The sequence below is a fragment of the Dunckerocampus dactyliophorus genome, chromosome 1, assembly GCF_027744805.1.
Source record: "Dunckerocampus dactyliophorus isolate RoL2022-P2 chromosome 1, RoL_Ddac_1.1, whole genome shotgun sequence".
Classification (NCBI taxonomy): domain Eukaryota; kingdom Metazoa; phylum Chordata; class Actinopteri; order Syngnathiformes; family Syngnathidae; genus Dunckerocampus; species Dunckerocampus dactyliophorus.
Window position 1 is genome coordinate 19,825,675 of NC_072819.1, and position 26,567 is coordinate 19,852,241.

The 26,567-nt window shown below is 40.3% G+C and overlaps 1 protein-coding gene across 7 annotated transcripts in view; it reads right to left on the minus strand.

The window, feature by feature from the left end:
• soga1 (suppressor of glucose, autophagy associated 1) overlaps positions 1-20,762 on the minus strand; it is a 111,111-nt gene extending 90,349 nt beyond the window's left edge. For 6 of the 7 annotated variants that reach the window (XM_054784234.1, XM_054783357.1, XM_054781666.1 and 3 more), the window contains exons 1-4: positions 19,506-20,761; positions 15,189-15,290; positions 13,096-13,218; positions 10-159 (exon numbers count right to left, since the gene is read on the minus strand). In XM_054784234.1, the coding sequence (XP_054640209.1) occupies positions 10-159; positions 13,096-13,218; positions 15,189-15,290; positions 19,506-20,447 (1,317 nt within the window). In that variant the 5' untranslated portion in view covers positions 20,448-20,761. Of the gene's footprint in view, positions 1-9; positions 160-13,095; positions 13,219-15,188; positions 15,291-19,505 lie in introns of all 7 variants that reach the window. The other variant, XM_054785912.1, reaches the window with a different exon arrangement.
• Between the last annotated feature and the right edge of the window lie 5,805 nt (positions 20,763-26,567).

Genomic DNA, 26,567 nt, shown 5'->3' on the forward strand with positions numbered 1-26,567 from the left:
GAGTCCTACCTTGTCAATCTCCTGCTGCAGCACCTGTTTGGCCACCTCCAAGTCCTGGAGTCTGACTCGGAGCTCCTCATTCTCCTCCTCCAGACGAGCTCTCTTCTTCTCTCCACCGTCGAGCTGACTGTGGAGACGGATGGATACATCTTTGGCCACCTGGCAACATAAGAGTGAGACATTACAGTTTGAGTATGTGCAGTTGGTCAACCAGAAAATGCATAATTTCTATTCATAACGCAATTTTGTAACTCAGAAAAGAGAGCATATCCTTCACATTTACCTTCCTAAGGGACAATACTATAGAAAGTAAACTTGGTTAGTCAGTAAATAAATAATAATAATAATAAGTAAAACTTTAAAGCAGTCAGTGTACAGCTTGTATAGATTTACTATATACTGAAAATGACTGAACACAGTCGTTAGAGAAGATATCCTCTAATAAAATGGCTGCTGAAATGTGAGGTGGCCAGTCACTTTTGTGTGATACTTAAGTGTTGTTGTGTCAGTTTGTTAGTTTCTGCCTCATTGCTGTGCAACATCTCTGCATACAAACACAATAAACAACTGTGTGTTGAATGTACATCTTTAAGTCACAGTATGAATGTGTGTCTGTGTTTCTAATCCAGTGTGCAGCTGAGTGCCACAATGCAGCCATTTACTGCCCACGCCAAAAGACAATGGCGCCCAAAACATGCACTTACATTCATCTTTGTGAGTGCTGACTGATTTTGAATTCTGATGGTTTAGGGGCGTGAAGCTTTTTGTAAACAAATGCCCTCGCTAGGACTGTTGTATAGTCTCATCGTGTGTGTGCTTGTGTGTGCGTGCGTGTGTGTGTGCGTGCGTGCGTGTGGTGGTGGGTTGATGGGCTGCAAGTACCCATCAGCCATGGTGGCATAAATCACTGAGGTCCATGGTGATGCCACAGACCTATTTGAGTTTAATGTAAGGCCAGGCCAAGGTAAACGACTCCTCTGTGTGTGTGTGTGTGTGTGTGTGTGCGTGTGTGTGTGTTTGTGCGAGCTTGTGTGTGTGTGTGCGTGTGTGTGTGTGCGTGCGTGTGTGCATGTTGGTGAATTTGTGCACCCCACCCATGTGTTTGTGTGTTAAAAAAAACACCTAAAATCCTAAAATCTCCTGGTTTGATAGTTTGGCTCTTGCTTTACTTGTATTTCCAGTATTGCATTTCCATTTAATGGATACTGTACATACATAGTTAGCATGTTGTCCTCACAATCAGGAGATTGTGGGTTAGTGTCTCTGTTGGAACATCTCCATGTGGAGTTTGCCTGTTTTCTCTCTCCGGGTACTCCAGCTTCCTCCCACATTCCAAAAATACATATGCTAGCTTAAGTGGAGACATGTCCATAGGTGTGAATGTGATCGTGAAAGGTTGTTTGTCTATATGCGGCCTGCAATTGGCTGGCGACCAATCCAGGGTGTACCCCACCTCTAAGAAGGCTGGGATAGGCTCCAACATACCCGCGATCCTAGAGAGGACAAGCGGTACAGAAAATGAATGGAGAACGGTGGCACTGTCATTGCCATGACAACCATAGATAACTACTGTTGTGTTCTGTAAGCAGTTGTGTTGGTGCTAACATTACCAGCAGTTTGCAGTGCAGACGAAAAAAATAAAATAAAAAACACATAAATTAATTTAGATATAATAAATAGAAATGTATTCATGTTTAAAAATAATTTAAATAAACACATTGATCCATTTTCTATGCCGCTTATCCTATGCTCTTGCCTACCCCAGCTGACTTTGGGCGACAAGCAGGGTACACCCTGGACTGGTCGCCAGCCAATGGCAGGGCACATATAAACAAACAACCATTCACACTCACATTCATACCTATGGACAATTTAGAGTCTCCAATTAACCTAACGTGCATGTTTTTGGAATGTGGGAGGAAACCAGAGTACCCGGAGAAAACCCACACACACACGGGGAGAACATGCAAACTCCACACAGAAATGCCCAAGTGGAGATTTGAACGAAGGTCTTCCAGATCTCCTGACTGTGTGGCCAACATGCTAACCACTCGGCCACCGTGTGGAATTAAAAAAAATATATAAAATATTGATATCATATGTATAATATTATATAAAAAATATGATTTAAAAAAAAATAAGATAATAGTATTTTTCGTTTTAATCTGCAAATAATAATAATAAGAACAATAAAATAAGAAATAGTTGCACTTAAAAATACATTGAAACTAATTATATACAAATGTATAAAATGTATAAATGTTATTATTTGAATTAATAGTAACATTACAATTTACGTTTTGTTGTGCACTGTACTAAATTTAAAAGATATGTATCAGCACAGGTCTTGACCACCTCAAAAGGAGAGGTGTCCAGTGGCCATTTTCAGACTGCAGGTTGTTTTTAATAGCCCGCATCTTGTTTTACAAATGAAATTAAACAGCGCAGATTAGAACATTACAAAGGTGTAATAAGGTCACAGTGAAAATGATAAATACAATGTTATGGAGAAAAGGCTGAAATGTTGCAAGTTCAAAGATATAACATTACCATAAAGCACCGTGTATAAGCTAACCTAAGCTTCCAATGTAAAATAAAATACAACGTTGGAGTTTATTCAAATTCACACTGGAGCAATGCTGTGTTATGTACAATACATGGATAACTAATCCGCATGCGCATGCGCAGAACGCTGCTCTATCACCGCTCGCGTCACCGCTAAACCAACATTCGCTACAGTTAAATCAAGGCTAAAGCAATGCCGGCTTCAGCAGTGCACTGCTAGGACAACACCCATGTTTTCTATTTTTTTCCCCATTTTGTGACGAGCGTTGTCGAAATTCGGCCCCCTCTTCCTACCGTTCAAGGGACGCTACAGCAAAGTTTGGGCGGTGTGACCGGGCCTAAATGCTACGACAATCTTTCACCGCAGCATTCAAACTCTCCGTCTGCCGGTATGCAGAAGACTTTGGGAACCGGGCAGCAGGACGGCAGCACGGTGTGGACGAGTCAGTCATCCGGCGTTGGAGAGCGGACATCATCGGCAAGTTGACGGCAAACTTTTCTTACATGAATTCCATTGCAGATGAATTCATGGACGGCAGATTCCTCCTTTCTTCTTCTTTTTGAAATTGCTTAGTACCTTTACACATGTTGATTTGAGATGAAAGAGTTGGCCAGCATTTATGAACTAAAATTTTTTTTCCCCCTCCGTGAGCCTGAAAATGGGGGTGCGGTTAATACACGGGTGCGGTTTATACACGGTGATTTACGGTATCACACTAGCTATTTGTGTCACCTGTTACACAAAGCTGAGATGCCGTCGGCTGCTTTTTATTCCAACATATTTAACTGCTTAACTTATCTTGAACTAGATTGGACTGGCCCTCCATCTTCCAATTGGTTTCTTCTTCTCTCTTTTAGGACGTTCTCCTCTTTAACAATTCTAAGTGAGTCTCCTCTTGACTGCCTCTGTGTTAAAGTGAATGTGACGGAATCTACCTCTTTTGAAAATGTGTTATAGAATATCATTAGCATTCACTCTGGGGTCCTCGTAAGAGGGTGCATGTGTGTGTTCATAGAGGCTATATATACTTGTGTGTGTATATGCATGTGTCTATGTTAGAAATCAAGAGGCAAGCTAAAAACAAAACATGACAAAAGCAAGCAGAGCAAGTTATTTTTCTCTACAGGCATAAACAGAAGACAAAACAGAAAATACACACACACACACACAACAGCCACAGGGCAGCAATGTCGGTCAACAAGTGGCAGTTAGTCATTTTTCTGTGGCGTGGTCGTTTGTCAGCTGTGTTGTATGTCCAATAAACGCAGTCTTGTTCTCCTTGGGCCAAACACACACACACACACACACACACACACACAAACACACACACAAACACACACAGAGAAAGCTTTTGTTTTTGCTTAATGGTCCTCTTTCGAACAACTTCTAGGTTATCAGGGGGATCTTACATGCTTAGAACTAAGTGTATGTCGCTAGAATTTGGATTATTATTTTTTGGCTGTTAGAGGTTGCAAAGAGACAGGACGTTGTAAAGTGTGGCTGAAAACAATGTGGCAGCGGGGAAAATTGTTTGAAAGTTTTAATTGAGTGGAGAACTGATCAAAATAAACATTTACTGCTGTGACCTAAACCAGGGGTCACCAACGTTTTTTCTTGAGAGAGCTACTTTTACAAAATGAAAATGGCCATGAGCTACTCAATTTTTGTAGAAATGATTTTCATACCTTATTTCAACACAAACAGATCAAATATGCTTGTTTTACCAAAACATTCACAAAATGCTGGTATCCACAACTCACAATGTATGTTTCAGAATACTTTTCTTTCTAGTGTTAACTGACTATTGACTGTTAACTATTATTAACTGAAAACCTGAATGAAAAGCAGGCTTGCGGGCACCTCATGTGGTCGTGGGGGGCTACCTGGTGCCCGCGGGCAGCACGTTGGTGACCCCTGACCTAAACTATGACCAAAAGAGGTGTGCTAATTGTAGGGCTCGTCCCTTCAGATGACGAAACATTAACAGTCCATGTGACATAATGATCGCTTAGAAACCACACAAACAGTGATCATATTTTCCCTTGTTTTGTCTTTTAATGTCTATCTTTTTTTTTTGTTTGTTTTAGTTTCCAGCATGAGCCACATGTTGCATCATTGTGTTTTTGTGGAGCTCAAACCACAACAAAAAGCAATGCTAGGATGCTTAGGAAGCCACAGCATTTTACCAGCTAAAAAACATTGCCAAAATCAAGGGAATAGTGTCTAAGTCAGATTTAGAGAGGCTAATCTTTGCTTTTGTCTCCAGCAGGCTGGACTACTGTAACAGCCTTCTCTAAACCAGCTGTGAAACAGCTGCGGTACATCCAGAATGCAGCTGCTCAAGTCCTGACTAGAACCAGGAAATTTGACCATATTAGTCCAGTACTCAGGTCTCTGCACTGGCTTCCTGTTGCTCAGAGAATAGACTTTAAAACAGCTCTGCTTGTATACAATAGTCTTTTCAAAAGTCTTTTCAGGGTATTGTGCCAAACTACATCTCTGACATGTTAGAGCCACATAAACCATCTCGGGCTCGGAGAAGCTCAGGGAGCGATCTCCTGTGGGTGCCCAGAATCAGGACTAAACACGGTGATGCTGTGTTTCAGTTTTATGCTGCCAAAATCTGGGACAGCCTTCCAGAAGATGTGCAACAATCCTTTGGCAATGTTCAAATCCAAGCTGAAAACACTTCTATTCAACTATTTTATCGTCACTCTTCATTTTTTATTTGATGGAATGATTTATGGAATTTTATGTCATGATTTTAGAATGATTTTATGAAGTCATTTTACCCTTCTTTTCTGTAAAGCTCTTTGAATGACCTTGTGTACGAATGGTGCCCTATAAACTTGCCTTGTCTTGCCTATTTTGACATAGCTCGTCTGTCTAGGCTTCTCAGCACAAAATGGCTAACTCAACAAAAACTGGACAAAAATTATTCTAAAATTAGAACTAAGGTTAACTAGCATGCTGAAATGTATTGTGATCCTGGGAGGTTTTATGCTTATTATATTTTATTATCGTTACTATAGTTTTAATTATATAGTTAATTTTTTAATCAAGGTGCTTCTCTGTATTAAATATAAAATATGTATTGGAAAGTTATCATCACGATGCATCCAAATTAGAATTCATGTTGGGCAAACTAAATTGTTATTTCCACAATGGTCAAAGATAAAAGCCCTGAAAAGTAAATGAGAGAATATTACGTATGTGTTATGACTGAGGGTATATCGGGAGAGTATTTCATGATCAGGCCTGGTGTTTATGTTCAACGTTGACAGCAGTTGACCTTTTTGACATGCGTCCAACACGAAGGCCTCTCAACACCCGTTGAAAGGATGTTACATCATGACTAAGCTGCTGCCTGTCTATATATAAAACCATTATGTGTGAAAGAGAGAGTGAGAAACTGCCCTGACAGCTGTTCCGGGACAGGCTCTGATCCATCTATCTTTGGACCAAGATGGAGAAGGACATGATGAAGTCTCACAATCCTTTGCTTGCTGTCCATTTGCTTGTTATGCTACAACCCAAAAGCATACCCAATACTAGAGAAGTCTTAGCAAAAGATTCACTGCTATTTTGAGAACTGGTTTAACAAATGATAGAGTATGATAAAGCAGTATAGTATAGCAGGCCTGTTCAGCTAAGTTGCTCAGGGGGCCACATTTTCAGAATATTAAGGACTGAGGGCCGGACTTCTCTTTGTATGGAACTTCAACTCAATGCTAGGACTAGAATGGCTGACAGTCCTGAATAAAGCAATAACGTCATAAATAAAAATAGAGGCACTATTTCATCACCAGCCAAAGATGCTCTATATCAGTGGTTCTCAACTGGTTTGGCTGCACGACCCACCATCATCCCTCAATAAAAAGTGGTGACCCAAATTGCGGGAGTTTTTCAACTCAAACTTCTGACATATATTACATTTTAAAAGGGACCGTTTCCAACACAACGTGAGATGCAGCACTGAGACGCTGTCTCTTTATGGCACTCTCTTCTCCAGCAGATATTTACAGGTGTGTTGGACGGACAGTACATTAAGTCGCCACCCAATGGCTTTCCTCTTCCAGAAACATGGCATGCACTTTGTGGTGAAGTAGTAAACAAATAGTCCAGACATGAATATGAGGTGCATTCACAGACATTGGGTCATGACATTATTTTTATTTTTTTTCCCCAGGCAAATACCCGGGACGCACTAAAAAAGGCTACGCGACCCACTTTTGAGTCCCGAACCACCAGTTGAGAACCACTGGTCTATATGACAGGATTTCTGCACTGTTTTTAATGATCGACTGCAAAAAATGCCAGTCAAAGATCATTTTTACATGACAGGAGCAATCTGCTGTTTTGAAGGACTTACTGAAAAAACACTTGTACTGCCTGTACGTACTGTATATGAGTGATGATGATAATGTGATAATGATCTACCACAAAAATGCTAGTTAAAGATCATCTATATGCAACAGCTGTTTTGAGGACCTACTTTAAAAATGGTACTCAAAGATCCTGGAAATGACAGGAGTGCTCATCTGTTTTCAAGGACCTTCTGCAAAAACACTAGTCAAAAGACCTTCTCTGTGACAGAGATATCTTCTGTTTTAAAGCACCTATGGCAAAAACTCTAATCAAAGATCCTGTATGCGACAGGAGTGCTCTCCTGTTTTGGGGGATCTACTGCAAAAATACTAGCCAAAGGTCCTCTACAGTATATGACAGGAATGCTCAGCTGTTTTGAAGGACCTACTGCAAAACTCAAATCGAAGATTTTTCATACGACAGGAGTGCTCTGCTGTTTTCAAGGATCTACTGCAAAACACTGCAAAAACACAACCGTTTTTGCCGTTGATCCTTAAAAACAGCACATTCCTCCTGTCATATAGAGTCCATATGTGACAGCAGAGCTAGGAGCATTGTCCTGTTTTTAAGGGCTTACTGCAAAAAAAAAAAAACCTGCAAAGATCTTCTGTATATCATGATCACTCTTCTATTTGGAAGGACCTACTGCAAAACCGCTAGTCAAAGATTGTCTATATGACCGGAGCTTTCTGGTATTTCTAGGAACCTGATGCAAAAACGTTCCCAAGTTTTGAAGTGAACTCATGGGCTAGCCTGATGTCATTTATGGGCCAAATTTGGTTAAATAATCCTATAGTACAGATTTCAATAAACACGTCAGTGTGGCACAGACGCTTAACACACTTCCTGTTGTTGGAGGGATGTGCGGTCTGCCAGTCATGTGGAAGCCGTATTTCTGGCAATGTTTGCATGCAACAGGGTGAATTAATGAGCTTGTACACACCCACACAGTAAAAAAGTAATAATATTACATGAAACCTGAGCCAGGGCCAGATGAATCTATTTCTGTGCTTCTGCAAGGTGTATGTGAGGACCAGTATGATATTAGACCTCGATGTGAGGGCATGTTTGGAGATTTGACTGACTCTCAGTTCCCTAAAGGGTAAGTAAGGCTTCCAAAGCGACTGTGTGATGGGTATCACAGGATAAAGGTGTGTCTGTGTAGATGAGCTGCACAGCTGTGATAACATCGGAAGGCCTTAGAGAAAAGTCATTTTTAATCAAATACATGACGTAGGAGAGATTGAAAAAGTGTAAATGAGCGTTAAGTAGACAAAACTGGGACTGTGATCCTATAAGTCTAGGAATATTCAGAGTCACAGTTTACGATTAGCTTAGAGCAGAGACAGACACTGAACTGTTAATAAATGTGAAAGGAGCAGCGCTTTGTGCAATTATCAGCGTACGCTGCAACAAAAACGAGGCAGTAGCAGAGCTTAAGCCTTGTCATTAATAGAAAATGAAAGTCAATGTAAATGACTAAAGACTAAAGCGGTGTTTACACTCGCATGTATTTTGCCTCTGCACTGTCCCACATTGCCGTGGCAAGAAAAGGTACCGTATTTTCATGACCATAAGGCATAAGGAGTTCGGTTGTACTTTTTTGAAGTATTTAACAATGTACTCACGTTATTTTTGATCAATCCTCATCCACAAATCCATCAAAGTCCTCATCTTCTGTATCCCAAATGAACAGCAGGGCAAGTTCTCCATAGAAGACATTGCTCGGTCATTATTATCAAGATCCATGAGGCGACAGAAATTACTTGAGAATTCCCCCCGACTTGCTCCAAGAGGTGGAGGAAAAGTTAACCCACTCAGGTGAATGACACACGCTTTGATACGCCCTCCCACATTGTTTAGGCATACATTACGGTGCGTTCGCGGTGCATCCACGTTGCGTCCACGACTACTTCACGGAAATTACGCGTGCCACAAATTTTGAACATTTCAACATTTTCTTTGCACTCTGGTACGCAGCCCGCACAGTTTACACATACTTCACACCTGTTTATCAACAATTTACTCTTTGGCACGTCATTGGCCTACCACTGCGGGGACAAAATGTGTTCAAGTATAAACAAGGCTTAAATATACCGCTTCTCCTCTTTAGGGTCGCGGGGTTGCTGGAGCCTATCCCAGCTGACTTCGGGCGACAGGCGGGGTACACCCTGGACTGGTCGCCAGCCAATCGCATATAGACAAAGAACCATTCACACTCACATTCATACCTATGGACAATTTAGAGTCTCCATTTAACCTAACATGCATGTTTTTGGAATGTGGGAGGAAACCGGAGTACCCGGAGAAAACCCACGCACACCTGGGAGAACATGCAAATTCCACATGGAAATGCCCAAGGGAGAATCGAAACCAGGTCTTCCCGATCTCCAGACTGGTACTGTGTTGGCCAACATGCTAACCACTAGACCACCGTGCAACCCAAGGCATAACTCATTAACACAAATCATTCATGTAGGATGAAATAAGATGTCAGGGCCATACCATGTTGAATTGTGTACTGTAACTGTAAACGTGAGATGTATTTCAATTAGAGGTGTAACACTACGGCATCCTCACGATTTGATACGTACATCGGTATTAGGGCTATGGCGTACATCGGTATTGGGGCCATGGTTCGGTTGATTTTCTGTACAGTAAGGGAACAGAATTCAAAACGTAAAACTGCTTAATTTTTGTGTTAAATCGTTTTTAAAATGATGCATGCAATTGCAATCTGCGGGCAGGTAATTCTCCAATAAATAAAATTGTCAAATAAAAAATACAAATATAGTCCACTTTTGGTCATACTACCAGGGATTGTGGATGTGGATCACAACAGCAAATGTACACATTCTGTACCACACTTGAAATGTGTAACGTGTGGGAAATCGAAATGGAGCTTTTGGTTCGGTACAGCTGCATACCGATTCCATCTGAATAAGAATACATATATTCGTTACACCCCTAACTCTAATGTGAGGAACTCAAAAAATGTACAGAGATGGGCAAATTCATAAAACAATACAAGCAGTTGATGTTTGCTAAATATAAAGCAGAAGAGTCTTGATTATTGTACTTATTGCTCTGTCTTGATTGTTATTTTTATTATTTATTTATTGTTACACTGATTATTATATGGAATAATATTCCATGGAATGCAGGAAGTGAATAATATGTACTGTACAAGATGTGGAATAGATGAGGGGTAGGATTAAATAAGCTTTGCTTCTTCCTACTCCTTTTGGACATGTTTATGTTTATGTTATGTTATGTTTATGTTTATAATTTATGAGATGTATTCCATTGTAACCTGCATGCATGTTCAAATAAATTTCAACCAAACCAAACCAAACCAATGTAATTTGTATGCATATTCAAAATAAAAACAAGCTTCAACTGGCCAAAGGGTAAAATACAACAGTTGGTTACGCGCAAAATTGTACAATAACCGATACAGTGTACGAGAACCCAGGCAAAATTTTGGGAACATTTTTGGCAAAAACCAAAGCATAAAAAACAAGGTTTGACTGTACTTTCAAAATACACACACTGTATATGTGAGTGGGACAGGAAATTATGTGAAGACAAAAATATTGTGTTTTCAGTCTGTGCCTGAGTCACATGCAAGCAACAATATAAGAAAAGACAAACTGCTGCATGTGATGCAACTTAAAAATACTGTAGTCGTTGTTTTTAATCAAATCAATCACCTGACAAATGCACAATCTGCTTATTGCATGAACATTGTCACACTGAACACTAAGTTGGAAGAAAGGAGTGTGTGTCTATTGTGTGTGTGTTTTTGCGTGTGCTATCAAATCCGCGCCTTAAAGAATAAGCAGCAGTTAAGCCAATTTGGTAAAGCAGATTAGCTCAGTTTTGTTAAACTCAAGAAGTCAAGGTCATGTTGAGTGGCTGCACACTACCTTCCAACAGTAAGACGGCATTGTCAAGTTGTTTTGTATTTATACAGAGAAAAAGACACAGTGCTTATCTTGTATGCATTGTAAAGGGTTGTAACACAATACCACAAGAATTTTGTAAATTATTCTACAAAAATCTTGTACTGTGACAAAGTGTAAAACAATATTTTCACACTTTATAGGACCGTTAAGAAGCATTAAAATGTTACTTTTAATTTCCTCTATGAAGACATTTTGACCCTGGATCAGATGATTTCTATTTTCATTTTTTACTATGGCAAATTTGATTCAAATACAAACAAATTAGACCCTGCTAGACCTTTTTATGGCAGTTTCATTTAGTGTTGGCAGTATAAGTTTCCACTGAGTCAGTGATGAGAGGAAGGAGTGTCTGTCTGTATTTTTATTAGAGACATGACAACACTACCACTAGAATCCCACACACACAATACAGAAACAAGCACACAGACACACACACACACAACACAATGTGGTGTAACTTGACCTCATGCCAGTGTCTGGCCCTGGTGGCAAGGCGACACAATCAGTCATGTGTTGTTGAGGGACACACAGAGATGTCAGCTCGTGTCTCCCACACGTGTCATTTTTCACCAACGTTGTGTCTTCGCTACTGTGGTCAACGGCTGCTGTTACTCATCTAAGGCTATGTCCACATGAACAGGAAATGGAAAAACAAAAAAAAACAACTATTTATATGTATTTATATGGAAACACTTTCACATGCTGTTAAGCCCTAACCGAACCTAAATCGAGAAATCAAGAAGAAAGTAATTCCCTGGAAAAAAATATCTAGAATGGCAAAAAAGCAAAAGAGGAATAACACATGTGGACTGACTTTGATATAAAATTAGTTGTGACTGTCACACTTCAAAATAAAGTTAACAAAACAATAATACATGTCTTACAAGGGAGATAAAAAACCAAGAACGAGGCAGCAGCAGACCTCAATTCTCACAACATAAGTCAACATAAACAATAGCCCTAAATGCCTTAAAAGCCAAAATGCATCACAAGGGTATGAACGTGTCCACATGTAAATCATGTGGACATGATATAAATTAACTACCCTTCTCTCATACTCTGCCATTGAAAGCTTTCACATTAAAATTCAAGTCAGATCTCCATTGAAATCAACTCCATTAAAGTCACATAATCCCTCTTGAATTATTCCCTGTCCTTGTTTGCTTCTTCAGTCTTTTTTTCCTCCCTCTATTCTCCTTCCACATTCTGATTGGCTGATTTGAATTTTCAAACAGTCACCAATCCCCTTTTTATTATCCCTCTCTCTCTCTCTCTCTCTCTCTCTCTCTCTCTCTCTCTCTCTCTCTCTCTATCTCTCTCTCTCTCTCTCTCTCTCACACACACACACACACACACACGCATACAGGATGTACACTCATCCTTTTCCCTTCCGCTTTCCATCAGTCCTTCTTCCAGGACGACCAGATGGTGAGACAGCAGCTGAGCCACAGACAGAAAAGGCAAGCGGCGGGAGCATGACATCATCATACACACGCACACACACGCACACACACACACACACACTATCTCTTAGGATATAAAGCTGTCTTTGTGTCCTCCTCCATCACATGGAAAAAGTCAGGGGGACTTTGGGAGTGTGATAGGGTCTAGTCTGTTCACATTATGGGGTCAATTTGGCACACTGACACTCACACACGCACAAGCACACACACACACTTTTACATCATGGTCTTAGGTAATGGTTTAGTACATGTGAACATGTTAACAGTTATACACCTGCATGTCCGAGAAGGTATCGGAAGAAGCAGACATATTTAATTGTACTAATTTTAATGTTAGCGATGATTCATTAAGTTACTTTGATAACTTGTATGAATGTTAGCAAAAAAAAATGTGCATTGGATTATTTTGTGCATGTACAAATGCAACGGTTTAAGGTTGTACATGCATGTGTCATTGAGGACACTTGAGCATATGGTTGAGAGTGTCTCTTTCAGCAGCCTAACAATGAAACAGTGGTAAAGTTCAAAAAGATGTTTTGAAGCATGACCTCACCACAGCCTTGAGACTGGAAAAAAATGGGTCGTATTGTGTGCTAACATATATTTGATGTGAACTATGAAAAAGAATATATGAGGAAATTTTACTTTTGCCAACAAGAGTGCATATACAGTATAATCACATAAACATATAATACTGACTCCATCAGATGTAACAAAGCTTAACACTTACTTTGACATCTTGCTCCAGCGTTCGGATCAGTTCTCCATCCACTTGCCCTGTTTGGGCCACTCGAAGAGAGCGACGCTCTGCCTTCCTCAGCCGGTACTGAAGGATGCGGCAGGTCTTGTTCGCCTGCCAATCAGAAGCAGATGAAGGAAGTGTTATAGTATGACTGTATGTCGCTTACCTGATGGCGGATATGATATGTGTGAGAAAGATCCTGCACTACTAAAAGTGGAAATCAAACCAAGATTATAACCTTAACCTGAGTAGTATGTCAGTCAAAACAGCTATACATAGTCTTTGTTATACGCACAATTCACATATTACGTCCAGTTAGCATTTAAACATTATTGATACGGTCCAGACCCGACCACGCTAAGTGAATTTCCGCAAAGTAGGATTAAATATTAATAAATTATATATTTTCGAAGTAAGAGCAGAGAAAACCTGTTTATGACTTTCTGAATAAAATGTTTACCATTATTAAAGCCCCGTAGACATTGCCAAACCGTAAGGTGCAGGCTACAGGATCACTGCAGAGACACAAAAGACCGCTGCCGCTTTAAACACAATATGCTGCCGAGCTAATTAGTTAGCCTCCAATTAGGGGTGTAACGATTCATCCACTACATCGATGCATCGATTTATGTTACTATAATCCAACTACATCTATCTGTGTTCAGCAAGTTTCCATTCCGGATGACATATATCAATCTAACATCGTTTAAAAGGTAATCAATCGATTGAATCGATACTATGAAATAAAGCACTGGATTTCAGCACGTCAGGCTTTATATGCTTTATATATACTTTTAATGATAAGACATTAAACATCACTCGATTCAGTCTACCTGTCTGTGACCTCATCGTCTTCTGGGTATGTGCTGGTCATGGGAGTTGTAGTGGACCTGTGAAATACAGTTGATTCGCTTCTTCTTCTTTTGGTCGGTTGATTCACTTCCTTCAGTATTCATATTTTTCTCATCTGTGCTTACTTGAAACACCTTTTAAGTGACATTTATGGGGACAATATGCAAAGTAAGGACCTTTAGTACGCCTCTAGACACTAGTTTACGGTCCAGTAGCAGTGACGCTTAGTGATGTCATCATCTAGTGCGGCGTGTCAAGGTCAAAAAACACATGTGCACTGCAAAACTTCTGCCATTCTTGCTAGTTGCTACACCGTTCTTTCAAATGGCTGCTCTGATCAGCATTATCAGCACAAAATAAGCCCCTGCTGCCATAGGCACAGACACCATATTGAAGATAGCATACCACATTCATTTGCTGATGAATTTGCATAATGTCCCTCACCTTTGGGTGCAAAGTGCAGGTTTGGATTACACTACTTAAAGTACATAACCATGGCAAGCTGTACCACCCTCTGTTCATCCTGATTTAGTATTGCATTTTTAACACATTTTTTTGTACTCATTGATCATTTATTCTTAAGTATGTCAGCATTATTAATAATTTATACCCGATTCCTTGACAAAAAACGTGAATCTAGGAACTTTACCCTGCACTGTCCAGTGTCCAGTTATTTGTTTCACAGTCACACTGGTTGAATTTTTGGCTAAACAGTTACTTAATTTATTTAAAGTTACTGAATCGTTTTGGATGGTCTCGTTCTAAATGAACCAATATCGTCCGTGAACCGTATCGGCAACCACAATTCGCAATACGAATCGAATCATTATTCAAATGAATCTTTACACCCCTACCTCCAATGTATTTATTCTAAACTTAAGAAAGAGTTCCAAATATGGAAGAAGGACAAAGTAAGAAGCCAAAAAGCTTACCATATCCACACAAAATGGGAGGAGAACACGCTATGGCTGATTCCATGCAGTGTGAAGGCAATGTAATCTAATGTCATGTTTCATCAATGTAACATTACTGAACATTAGCTGAAGGATGTTATATGACATCTACAAAGTGACGTTTATGATGTGGGTCTCACACGCACTTGCACAGACACAAATTCACACAGTGTGACAAAAATTGAGCAAAACTGTCTGACTCATCCATAAGTTTCCAAGCATGTGGCAAAGAAAAGGCCCTTCCATGAGGGTGTGAGCACTCATTTGGTCACTGACCTGCTCCAACTGTTGCCGTAGTTCCTGCAGTTGGTAGACATCTTCCTCCATGTACATATCTCTCATCTCCAGCATCTCCGATCTCAACTCCTCCATCTCATCCTGGAAACAGTAAAGAATCATTGTATGGTCACATATTGTAAACCTTATGGAAACCCATCGTCCACAACCAAACACTTCCATTCAAATACGTTCAATTCTATATTGTCTCCTGGTTATCGAATTCAGGGAACATGCCACAAATAGTCAAAACAATGCACAGAATAATAGTAAGATAATGTACTGATTCTTCTGTCACTTTCCAGGAAGGCGTATACTATAGGTTATAGATCAGAAACAGATTATTGGATTCTCCATGTGAACACTCCAAATAGTCCCTGCAGGGAAATTGAATCTTTGTAGCAGCAATTAAGAGCTAAGCAACTGAGATTCCTCCACTGGACAAACTGATAGCATGATACAAGAGTATTGTACATAATATGAATAAATACATTTCAATGGAACATATACTATATATATATATATATATATATATATATATAAATCACACCAGGCTGCTTTAAATTGCGTGCATGACTGCAACACCCACAGGGTCGCAGGTCTTTGTGGGATGGTATTAAACTTGTACACAGTGATTCCCAGAGTGTGTAAGCAGCCAAAAAGAGCAGGCTGCAGAGCAACAGTGCTGTCATCATTTACTACACTGGAGTATGTGGGTCAGCGGAAATCCAACCATAGCAACAACAAACAGGGTGGAATGTGTGTGTTCGTGTATAATAAGTTGTCAAGAGAGAACAGCTGTGGGCAGGGTGTGTCTGCACTGCACTAAGTATGGACAATGAGGATGAGAGAAGACTAGTCATCACAAATAAAGTATCATTTGAGTATCATCCATCCATCAATTTTCTAGGCCGCTTATCCTCATTAGGGTTGTGGGACTATGCCTTTCCCAGCTGACTTCGGGCAAGAGGTGGGGTACACCCTGGACTGGTTGCCAGCCAATCGCAGGGCACATATAGACAAACAACCATTCACACTCACATTCATACCTATGGACAATTTTGAGTCCCCAATTAATCTAACATGCATGTTTTTGGAATGTGGGAGGAAACCAGAGTACCCAGAGAAAACCCATGCACGCACGGGGATAACATGCAAACTCCACACAGAGATGCCCAAGCGGAGATTCAAACCCAGGTCTTCCCGATCTCCCGTGTGGCCAACATGCTAACCACTCAACCACTGTGCAGCAAATGAGTATCATATTTACATTAAAATATGACAATATGCATTTTGGAAATGACAACCTCTCCCCAATTATTGCCTGAAGCCCAAGTTGATGAAAATTCAACCCTTCAGTAGGAAGTAACTATTGAAGGGGTTGCGGGTTCTATTGTAGGGGTGGGAATCTCTGGCCACCTCACAATTCGGTGCGATTACAATTCAGAGGCCTGCGATGTGATGATAAATCGCTTATCGATGCATCTCACTGCATCTTTTTTTGTGATCAATAGTTTGTCAATTTTTTTATGCATAATTTTTTCTATATATCATTTCTTTTTACTCACTGTGTACTACTAAAACAAAGCATATTTGTAATGATCCACAATTAAAATAAACATGAAACAGATGAATTTTCTTATTCCATTATCTTTTAATAATTGGAAAGTTACATCAACATAGTTGCCATTGCACAGAACCAGCAGGAAAAGTAAAATATGCCAGTAGCAGCATGTATAAAATTAACAAACTTCAGCATATTCTGACCAACATCAAAAATCTGTTATTATTCACAAATAAATAATAGACTTTTGAATTCAAACTAAAATCCTGAGCAGAATCTCTGACAAAATAATATGTTTCCTGTATAACAAAGTCAAAAACAGCTTTCATACAAAACATAGATTTCTGTACCAGCGGCTCTCACACAAGATTAATGCTTGCAGACGTCAGTATATTATGAATAACCAAAAAAAACTAGGCTGTCCTTATTCACAATTGCAGTGTCAGTGAAATAACGTTGCGATGGGACATTGTATCTGGGTTCCAAAGTGTGCAACAAAGCACGAAGCCCTGCTTCTCAAAAACCGAATACGGCCACAAATCCTTCGCAATAAAAGTTGCGACTGACTTTGTCATTCGCTTCGCCTTTTACAAGTTAGGTGAAAAATTAGTTATCACCTGCTCGATGGTTCTCTGGTTGGCAGCAACTTCAGGTGGCTGTTAGTCCTCCTGGTTCGGGTGGAAACGTGCTATGTGGTTTCTCATATTTGTCGTGTTCTCAAAATATTTTAAGCTTGTATGACAAAGCTTGCATATTGTCTGGCTAAAATGCTTTCAGACGCCTGCTTTAAATCCAGCAGGTGCCGGTGGGAGTTTACACTCAGCCATGCTGGTAGCGTCTTACACTTTGGTACACCACCATAAACTGCCCAGACGGCACTTCCGCTTTCCATCTTTTTGTCTGTTTTTTTTGTATCGTCATCATCGATTATTGACATTTATGAATCGATTAATAATCATCTATGTCCGCATCGCGATGCATCTAAGAATCAATTATTTCCCCCGCACCTATTCTATTGTTCATCAAGTGGCGCCATACTGACTACAGTGCAACACGTTTGTAATGCATTAGGGGTAGGGGGTTTAAAGGAGTAAACAGGAAATAGAGAACCAAAAAGACAGGAAATTGGGAAAATATGAAGGATAAAAAGGTAATGAAAAAGGAAAAAGGTGAGAAAAACAGAGCATGAAACACATGTAGACCAGTAGAGACTGCGAGAAAACACAACCTCAGAGAGAGAGAGGATGTGAGGTCACGGAGCTGGGGAATCACAAGTTAATGTGTTGAGAGAGAGAAATGCTCTACTGACCCGCTTTAGACACGCAGCCAACTAGGAAGAACAACAGGGAAGACATTTTCTCTGTCATGTGAGCAAGTCAGGAGAAGAACATGAACCAATCAAGTACTAGACTGCAGGGAGCATCACTGTCTCCTGTTCACAGTTAGTCTAGAAACATCTGCTCTGTTACACTGAGGGGAAATAAAGCACACATTTTTGTCTCATTCAATCATGTCTTGAGAGAAATCTTTTCCAAATTTAGGGTTGGGATTCAAGATGGGTAGCCTCAAAAGAGCTGAATTTAGTGAAATTAAAGTGTATGGTTAGGGTTAGGCATTAGCTGGAGAGTCAACATATCTGCATGTTGAATCTCAATGAATCCACTGTATTTATAGACAATCATAAGTCATGAATCTGCTTGCAATGTATGCCCACTGGTTCTACAGAAAGAGCCCATAGATACCATGCGGTTTTGATGTTCAGTTGTACCGAGCAGGTGTTTCCCACAGCTGCAACAACAGCCGCCTTTTCAGTACCAGGACTCCCACGGGGGTTTTTAGCTCTCATATAATCAGAGCCATAGGCTTATAGTAAACAAACACATATTCCTTCTATATGATACCAACAAGTTACTGTTGTTTGAATTGTGGGACCACTGACACTTAATGAAAATTGGTGCAAAATACTTCAATATGGCACATTTTCAAACACACAAAACCTCAGTAGTTCAGTCAGTCAGTCACCCTCTGCAATCCATTTCTGACAATTATTGGCTGTCTAGCAGAGCTTATAAAGACATGCTAATGTATTCGACCCCCTTCAGTAATCAATCGCTCTCAAGGTTGGTGGTTCCATATGTATTGCATTTTTCAAACCTGCAGACACACAGGGTAGTGTGAGAAGTGTCTCTACTATGAGCATTTGAGATAATAAGACCACTGCTGTTTCGTATGTGTCATTGTTGATCTCTAGAAGCTTAATATAACACTACTATTGATTAATAATGTCATATCACTACTGTTATCATGAGTTCATTTCACAATAAATGTGTCATTTCTTTTACCGACGCACAGCCAATGAAACCAGTGCTGACGAATTGAGGCATGCACAGCAGCTTGTTATCTGCATGATTTTAGTGATGTGCTACTAGTACTCATAACATCAGTGTCCTTGCAGTTATTAGCCTTGGCATCCAAACAGAAGAAGTGTGTCAGAGGCAACAAACTATATTAAGGAGATTCCTGAAGATAGAAAGCCAAAGTGCCTTTAGGGTTCCCTTAAAACAGACAGGCCATAATGTTAAATGGATGATGTTATGGGTTTAAATGACATCTAATATCTCTGGGGGCGCCCCAGTGTGGGTCAAACTCAATGATAATGGAAATGACTCTAATTAGTATGCTGTATGTCATTAGAAGTGTGCAACATTGGGTTAGTCTTAATAAGAAATAGGAGTAAAATAGCCTTGACTTACTTTGAGGTAGTCATTTTCAGATCTGAGCTCTTCTATCTCCCTCACAAACTCCTCATGCATGCTGTCCACAAACTCCTCGGTGAGGTCAGAGAAGGCCAAAGATGTGCTAGCTGGCATCCGGCTGTCCACCGAGGTGACCGAGCGTTCCTCTACAGGGTATGTGCTCTCATCGCCGGCTTCGACACCCATAGGAGGTCGGTCCTTGTCGGCCCTCTCCGTGGAGCTTTTAGCTGAGGATTGTTTTTGGTTGGTTCCGTTCCATTCGCCGCCTCGGCTGCTCCTCGACTCGGTGTCACTGCTTGGGGCGTCCGTGGAGAGTTTGTGCTCTTCGGAGGGACAATCTGACAGTTCTGAGCTGCTGTCGGTGGGGGAAAGCTTCCCGGGGGCGCAACCAGAGTCTTTGGACAGGTCATCCGATCCAATGCTGGCGTCCGACACCCTCCTCCGTACTCCGCTGATAGTTTTAGCCATCTTGGTCGCGGTACTTTTAGCCGTGGTGGAGAGTGAAGACTTTCCTGTTGATTTCCCACCACTTTTATCGGCTTTACCGTCTTTTCCACTCAAGGTTCCGGTGGGGCTCCGTCTGGATACACGGCTCCCCAAGTGGATGGCACCCGGCTTCACACTCAGGCTGGAGGCTCCAATGCCACCTCGGACCTTCGTGAGGGACCACCCTGGTCCATCCTTCGGTCTGGCCGGTGACGGAGCACGATTTATTTTCTTCTTTCCCCCCTGAGCTAACAGTATTGCAGGCAGCTCCGTGTTGTCCGATCGGGGGTGCTGTTGCTCGGCCACCGCGTGCTGCGCCAGCCCGCTGTCCGAGCTCTCCCTTCCGCCTCCGCTTTCCATCTTCTGCCGGAGGTGAAGCCTCCGTTCCTTGGGCGAGGCGAAGAGGAGGTGAGCCGGGGAGTTGTGGACATCAACCTCCTTTGACTTTGTCATTCATTCCGTGTGGGTCTAACCCGGAAAAACAGAATTGAAACCTCCTGTTGTTTTAAGGGGAGAAACAAGTTGAAGAGCAGACAAAAGGAGAAAGAGATCTTCACCCATTCACCATAAAATAGCTCCTTCACTGCTGCAATGAATGGGAATGCAAAGCCGAGCAACGGATAAAACAAAGTACCTCTTCACTGTGGATAGTGATATGGAAAATTATTTGGGGGTTGATAAAAAAAGATGTATTTTTCCTCTCAAAACCGCAGCGAATATCATTCGCCGGCTTCTGCCTCCAAGAGGGGTTGTGTGTGAGAAGTGGTAGGCGGAGAAGTCGCCTTCTCTCCCCGCCCACATAACAGGATGAGCCCGGCGTAGTGAGAGAGAGAGAGATAGGGAGAAACACACATTTACCTTTTAGCAGCTAGTCACAAACATCAACAAAAAAAATTCTAAAACAAAATACGAGGGATGCAATATAGTTAGTCAAATAAAGTTATAAAAATTTAATTAAATACTTTGCCCCATTTTTTCCATTGATTCAAGGGTAATGCTTACCATGCAACATACAGTATGTCACAAAAGTGCATACACCCCTCATATTTCTGCAAATATTTTTATTTATCATTTATCATAATATTTCATTTTATCATGGGCCAACACTAAATAAACAACACTGTGACACAGTGTAGAGTAGTCAGTGTACAGCTTGGATAACTGTAAATGTGAGTGAGTACACCCCATGTTAAACTGTATAAATTGTGCCCAATTAACCATATTTTAGTAGTATAATAGTAATTACAAGGTTTTACCTTTGAATGGGGAGCAGGTTTGTTAAATTAGATTTTATTGCACTCACAGTTGAACATGAAGTGCCATGAAGTTCAACATGGCACTTCATGGCAAAGAACTCTCTGAGGATGTGAACAAAAGAATTGTTGCTGTACATAAAATGTTCTAGGCTATAAGAAGATTTCCAGCACCCTGAAAGTCAACTGAAGCACGTTGGCCAAGAACATACAGGACAGCTTCCAATCAGAACAAGCCTCACCATGGTCCACCCAGGAAGTTTAGTGTGAATGTTCAGTGTCATATCCAGAGGTTTTGTTTGGAAAATGAGTGCTGTCAGCATTGCTGTAGAGGTTGAAGAGGTGGGGTGTTGAATCTTTCGATTGTCTCGAAAAACCTCACCAGGTAGCTGTTAATTCCAGATTCACCATCTTAGATTTTAAGCAAAAAGATACAATTTCAAGTGGCCATGCTGAAAGGGGAGACATCCCCAGCTCCTTATGGTTTCTCTGGAAAATGTCCCCCAACTTTCAGCTTGGAATCATCCTAAGACTGTTCCTACCCCCCTCAGGGAGAAAAGAAGGAAGGTCTTTGATATCTCCATTTGGCTTGGGTTATCATGACAATGGCTCTCCTGCTCCATTGGTGTTTTTCCGCTCGTAAATACCAAATTGACTGTTTGTGTGATTGTTTACGACACGTAAAACCTAACCATTTGCACTTGTATCCTATGTTATAGGCGTTTCCGTGTTATTGAAAAGAAGGGTGGCTATGTTGGTCACTGATTTATTTTTGGAAATGTCAGAAATTTTTACAGTTTTTGTAAAGTTTGTGTTGTTTTTTATCATTATGACTTAAAAAATATTATAAAATAAAGTAGTTAGATGGGAATATTTTTGTTTTTCTTTGAGTTGCCTAGTTGCCTAATAATTATACACACAGAGATATTCTCAACAAAAGCCAAAACCTGACTTTCTTTTCCTTAAATATTCAAGTGTGAGGTTTATTAACATTTTGGATTGACCAAGAGCACTGTTACTGTTAAATAATAAAACTAATAATCAAATAATACAAATTGCCTAATAATTGTGGACGCAGTGTATAGTTTATACATCTACATAATACTGAATTTACATGCAAATCATGCCTAAACAATTCAGCTTAATTAAGGTGTTCCTAAATTAAGTGAATTTTAGATTCAATCACATCTTAAATAAAAAAGTTCCAACCATATAATTTGCTTCATGCTTGTTGAAAAGCTCAGGCCAGTGAAGTAACCAACATAACTAACATGCGGACAAGAAGAGATGTTTGCTACATGGTGGATTAGGATGTTGGCCCCACAAATAAATCTGCTTGGAACATCTAAGTGCGGAACCCACCTCTCGCCCAAAGACAGCTGGATATGCTCAAGCATATCCCTGACACTAGTGACGACAAGTGGTATAGAAAATGGATGGATGGATGAACTTACTTGAGACTTGCAAAGCAGTGACTTGGTCACACCTCTGTGACATACCGAAGCTGAATCGAAGGGCTTAGTTTTCCAACATAATAAGGACTCCAAATACACCTCCAAGATGACCACTGCCTTGATAAAGAAGCTGAGGGTAAAGGTGATGTACCTAAACCCTATTGAGCATCTGTTTGGCTTCCTCAAACAGACCATAGAGGAATGCAGCGTGTCTTACATTCACCAGCTGCATGATGCCAGAGGCAGCCTGTGAAGTTCTGGTGAACTCCCATGCCCAAGAGAGTTAAGGCACTGTAGGAAAATAATGGTATCCATAGTAATTATAAACACTTTGGACACAATTTCCACATTTTAATTGAGGGTGTAATAACTTTTGTTGCCTGCTGTTCAGACATTAATGGCTGTGTCGAGTTATTTTGAGGGGACAGCATATTTACACTGTTATCCAAGCTGTACACTGGCTACTGTCATTTCTTTAGTGTTGTCCTATAAAAAGGTATAATTAAATATTTGCAGAAATGTGTGGTGTGTATTTTTGTATTGTACAAAACTATTACACATAATGTGTAATACTATTAACACTTTTAAAAGTAAATAGAAAAGAAAATATAATCTTAACAAATTAATTGATCTCAACAAATCACGCCAATCCAACTCTAAATAGAAACACATTTTTGTGGAGATATTAGTTTGTTTCAAGATGAGAGTAAGAATAATTTCTGTTTATATTAGAAATTTTGGAAAGAAATACAGAAGAAAATAATAATATTACACATTTTAATTTCATTTAGAGATAGAAGTAATAATGTATAATACATGAAAAAAGTTAAAACATATTTAAAGAATGTATAAAAGAGAAAGAAAAACATCGACCTTTTTAAAGGTAAAAATAAGTAATCTAAAGTAAGCTCCTCCTGAGTTATAGAACAGAATTATTCTCATTTGCCTAATTCAATTATTTCACTGTTATCTCATGGCATTTAGTAAAGTAACTGAAATACACATTCAACGGATACTTGACTCTTGCATACTCACAATGATAATTAACAATGGCTTGAGCCATAAAGATAAAGTATACTAAAATGATAATATACATTTTTCCCAGTAATTGCATTTCAATTGAATAAATAGAATCGAAAAGTGAGGAATTGCCTTTCTGCAGCTCTCTGTTGCCACCTGGAGACGATTATGTGACATTGCTGAAAGACTGTGACGGTGTCCTGTACATAATTGTTAATTCATAATCTATAATTATGTTGTATTCACATTTAAACTCCTGAAAAAACTCCAAAACCAATATAAATGTATATATTAAAATAGATAGGTAGATAGATAGATTTATAGCACATTTTGTGACCAGATTTGTCCTAACTGTAAACATACTGTATTTCAGTGGCACGTTACAGAAGAATAGACCACTTAATTTTCAATATGTTTTGTTGAGAGGATAAAAAGGGCACAATGGAAATCTGCTGTCCGTGCAGGTTATCTGCAGTCTAAGTAATTGGAAAACCTTCAGTATGTGATGGTGATGAAGATGAGCTGCATCAGCACCAAAAAGAAGCAGCTGAGTACATTTTTCTCTTCCATTGTCTTTGTATAATTCCTACTTCCGAATGGATTTTCCATAACATTAATTTACACGTCTGAAAAAGAGTCTTACAAAGCTGATCAGCTATGGCAAGTACTATTGCAACCTGCAGCGATCCCTCAGTAGAGTGTAGTGTCTTGCCCTAACTAACGTCTTGGGCAGCGTCCTCCTCCCACTTTCCTTCACAGTTCGCAGGTGTGCCAAAACAAAAACAGTCATATCTGCTGTGTGGAACTTAACTGCCAACACATGCCACGAAAACTATGTTGTGAGGGTAGCATGTTCAAAAGCAGTAATTTAATACGGCATTTGAAGAACAAACACTTGACGCAGTATGGTGAGTTTTCGAGGCTCACGGTGTGATCGTCAGTCAAACGGCAGCTTACGCAGCCATGTGGACACTCGCCCGAATGTGCGAGACAGTCAGAATGCAAAGCAAATAACAGGAAAAATAATTTAATTCATCGGATGAGATCACCAGTCTTTCTCAGCTGTGGAAGACGAGTGCTCATTCACTTATGCCCTGCTAGAGCTCTACCAATGTACTCTCGCATCCAAAGTCTCCTAAAAGAAGGCGACTCATCCTCTGTAAATTTCATGAGTGATATATGTATGTTGTCTTGAAAAAGTAAGTAAAATATTCGTCTAAATTAAGGTGACTTTATGGTTACTTTTTTCACATCATATAGCCAGTACCAGGGATGCAGCCAGGAATTCTGTCTCTCATGAAAAAATCACATTGCCCATTAATTAATCACTATTTTATTAGTAATTACCTATATTTTTTGGGCACTTGGATTTGTTCTGACTTTTCCCCTTTATACAGCAACCATGGCCAATAGCCCTCATCCTAAATAAATTGAAAAATGTATAATTGATCCATGTGATCGGTATCGGTATCAGCATCGGCAGTAATCGGCAGCATAAAACTCTGGTCGGAGCATCCCTACTGTATGGTATAATTGTTTGGAAACATTGGTGTCATCTCCGGTGCCTCATGGCTCATATAATAAACGCAACACTGTTGTTTTCGCTCCCATGTTTCATGAGCTGAACTAAAATATGTAAAGCTTGTTCTATCTCTTTCAGATATGGTTCACAAATCTGTCTAAATCTGTTAGTGAGCATTCATAATTCATCCACCCCACAGATGTGACACAGCAAGATTCTGATTAGACAGCATGATCATTACATAGGTGTGCCTTATGTTGGCCACAATAAAAAGTCACTCCAAAATGTGCAGTTTAACTGTATCGGGTATCATGCCACCATGCGGAAATCCGCTGTAGAGACCGTATGTGACTTTAGACTCCGTGCAGTTTGCGTGCGTCTGCTAGCAAACTGCAGGGGGCAGTGGTATCGAAAACACGCCTCTACCTCGGTACTATACTAGAGAGGAAGAAATTTGCCATTGTTTACTGGACTTCCAAAATGGCGACACTTACGCGTGAAGAAGAGGAACTGTGTTGTAGTTATTTGCTGCTGCGGCAGAAAAGGAATAGAATGTGGTCCACTCGTCCTTTGAATAGGAGTGCTGCACTCGCAGCTCGTCATTCTTCCAACTACAGCGACTTGTACCCCGGCAGGAGAATGTGCTTACAAAAGACAGGCTGAACACGGCAAAATAAAATAAAAACCAAACAACTTGACTTAAAACACAACTTATGACTTGTCTTCCTTCTGCTCCCTTTCATTCTAGTTTGAAGAGTGTTTGGTTTTATGTTATCGTGTTTTAATATTGTTTGTTTTCTTTCTTGAATGGAATAAATGTTTCAATCAATCAATCAAAAACTTGTTTCAGTGTTTCTTTATGCTTAAATTACTGTCCGTCATGGCCGGCTGTCTCATATAAATGCCGGTATTTCTGTAGTCAACAGCTCCTGCTCGTCTGCCATTGTTTTCCGCGTGTCTCCGTTCGAGTAGTTAGAAAAATTGGGAGGTGCGCGGAGCGGGAATTTTCCGCATGAAAAGGGTCGCTCGAGGCCGAGTGGGTGCGAAAATGACGTCATTTGTCCACACGGAGCCGTACGGACCTCGCGAAAGCGGGAAGCATAAAACAGGCTTTAAGCTAAGATTCCTTGCTAGGGATTTTTAGGCTAAATTAGGAGCTTTATGAGAGGACTCTGAGGAACTTTGTAAATACGGGCCTAGGTGTTTTAAATAATTTCTATCCCTTTAAGAAGGTCTTCTCCGCACTCTGACATGCACATTACACCATATTTCAGTGTCTCTCCCCACCCACACCCAGTTCCAGTCTTCTAAACCGCCGACTTGC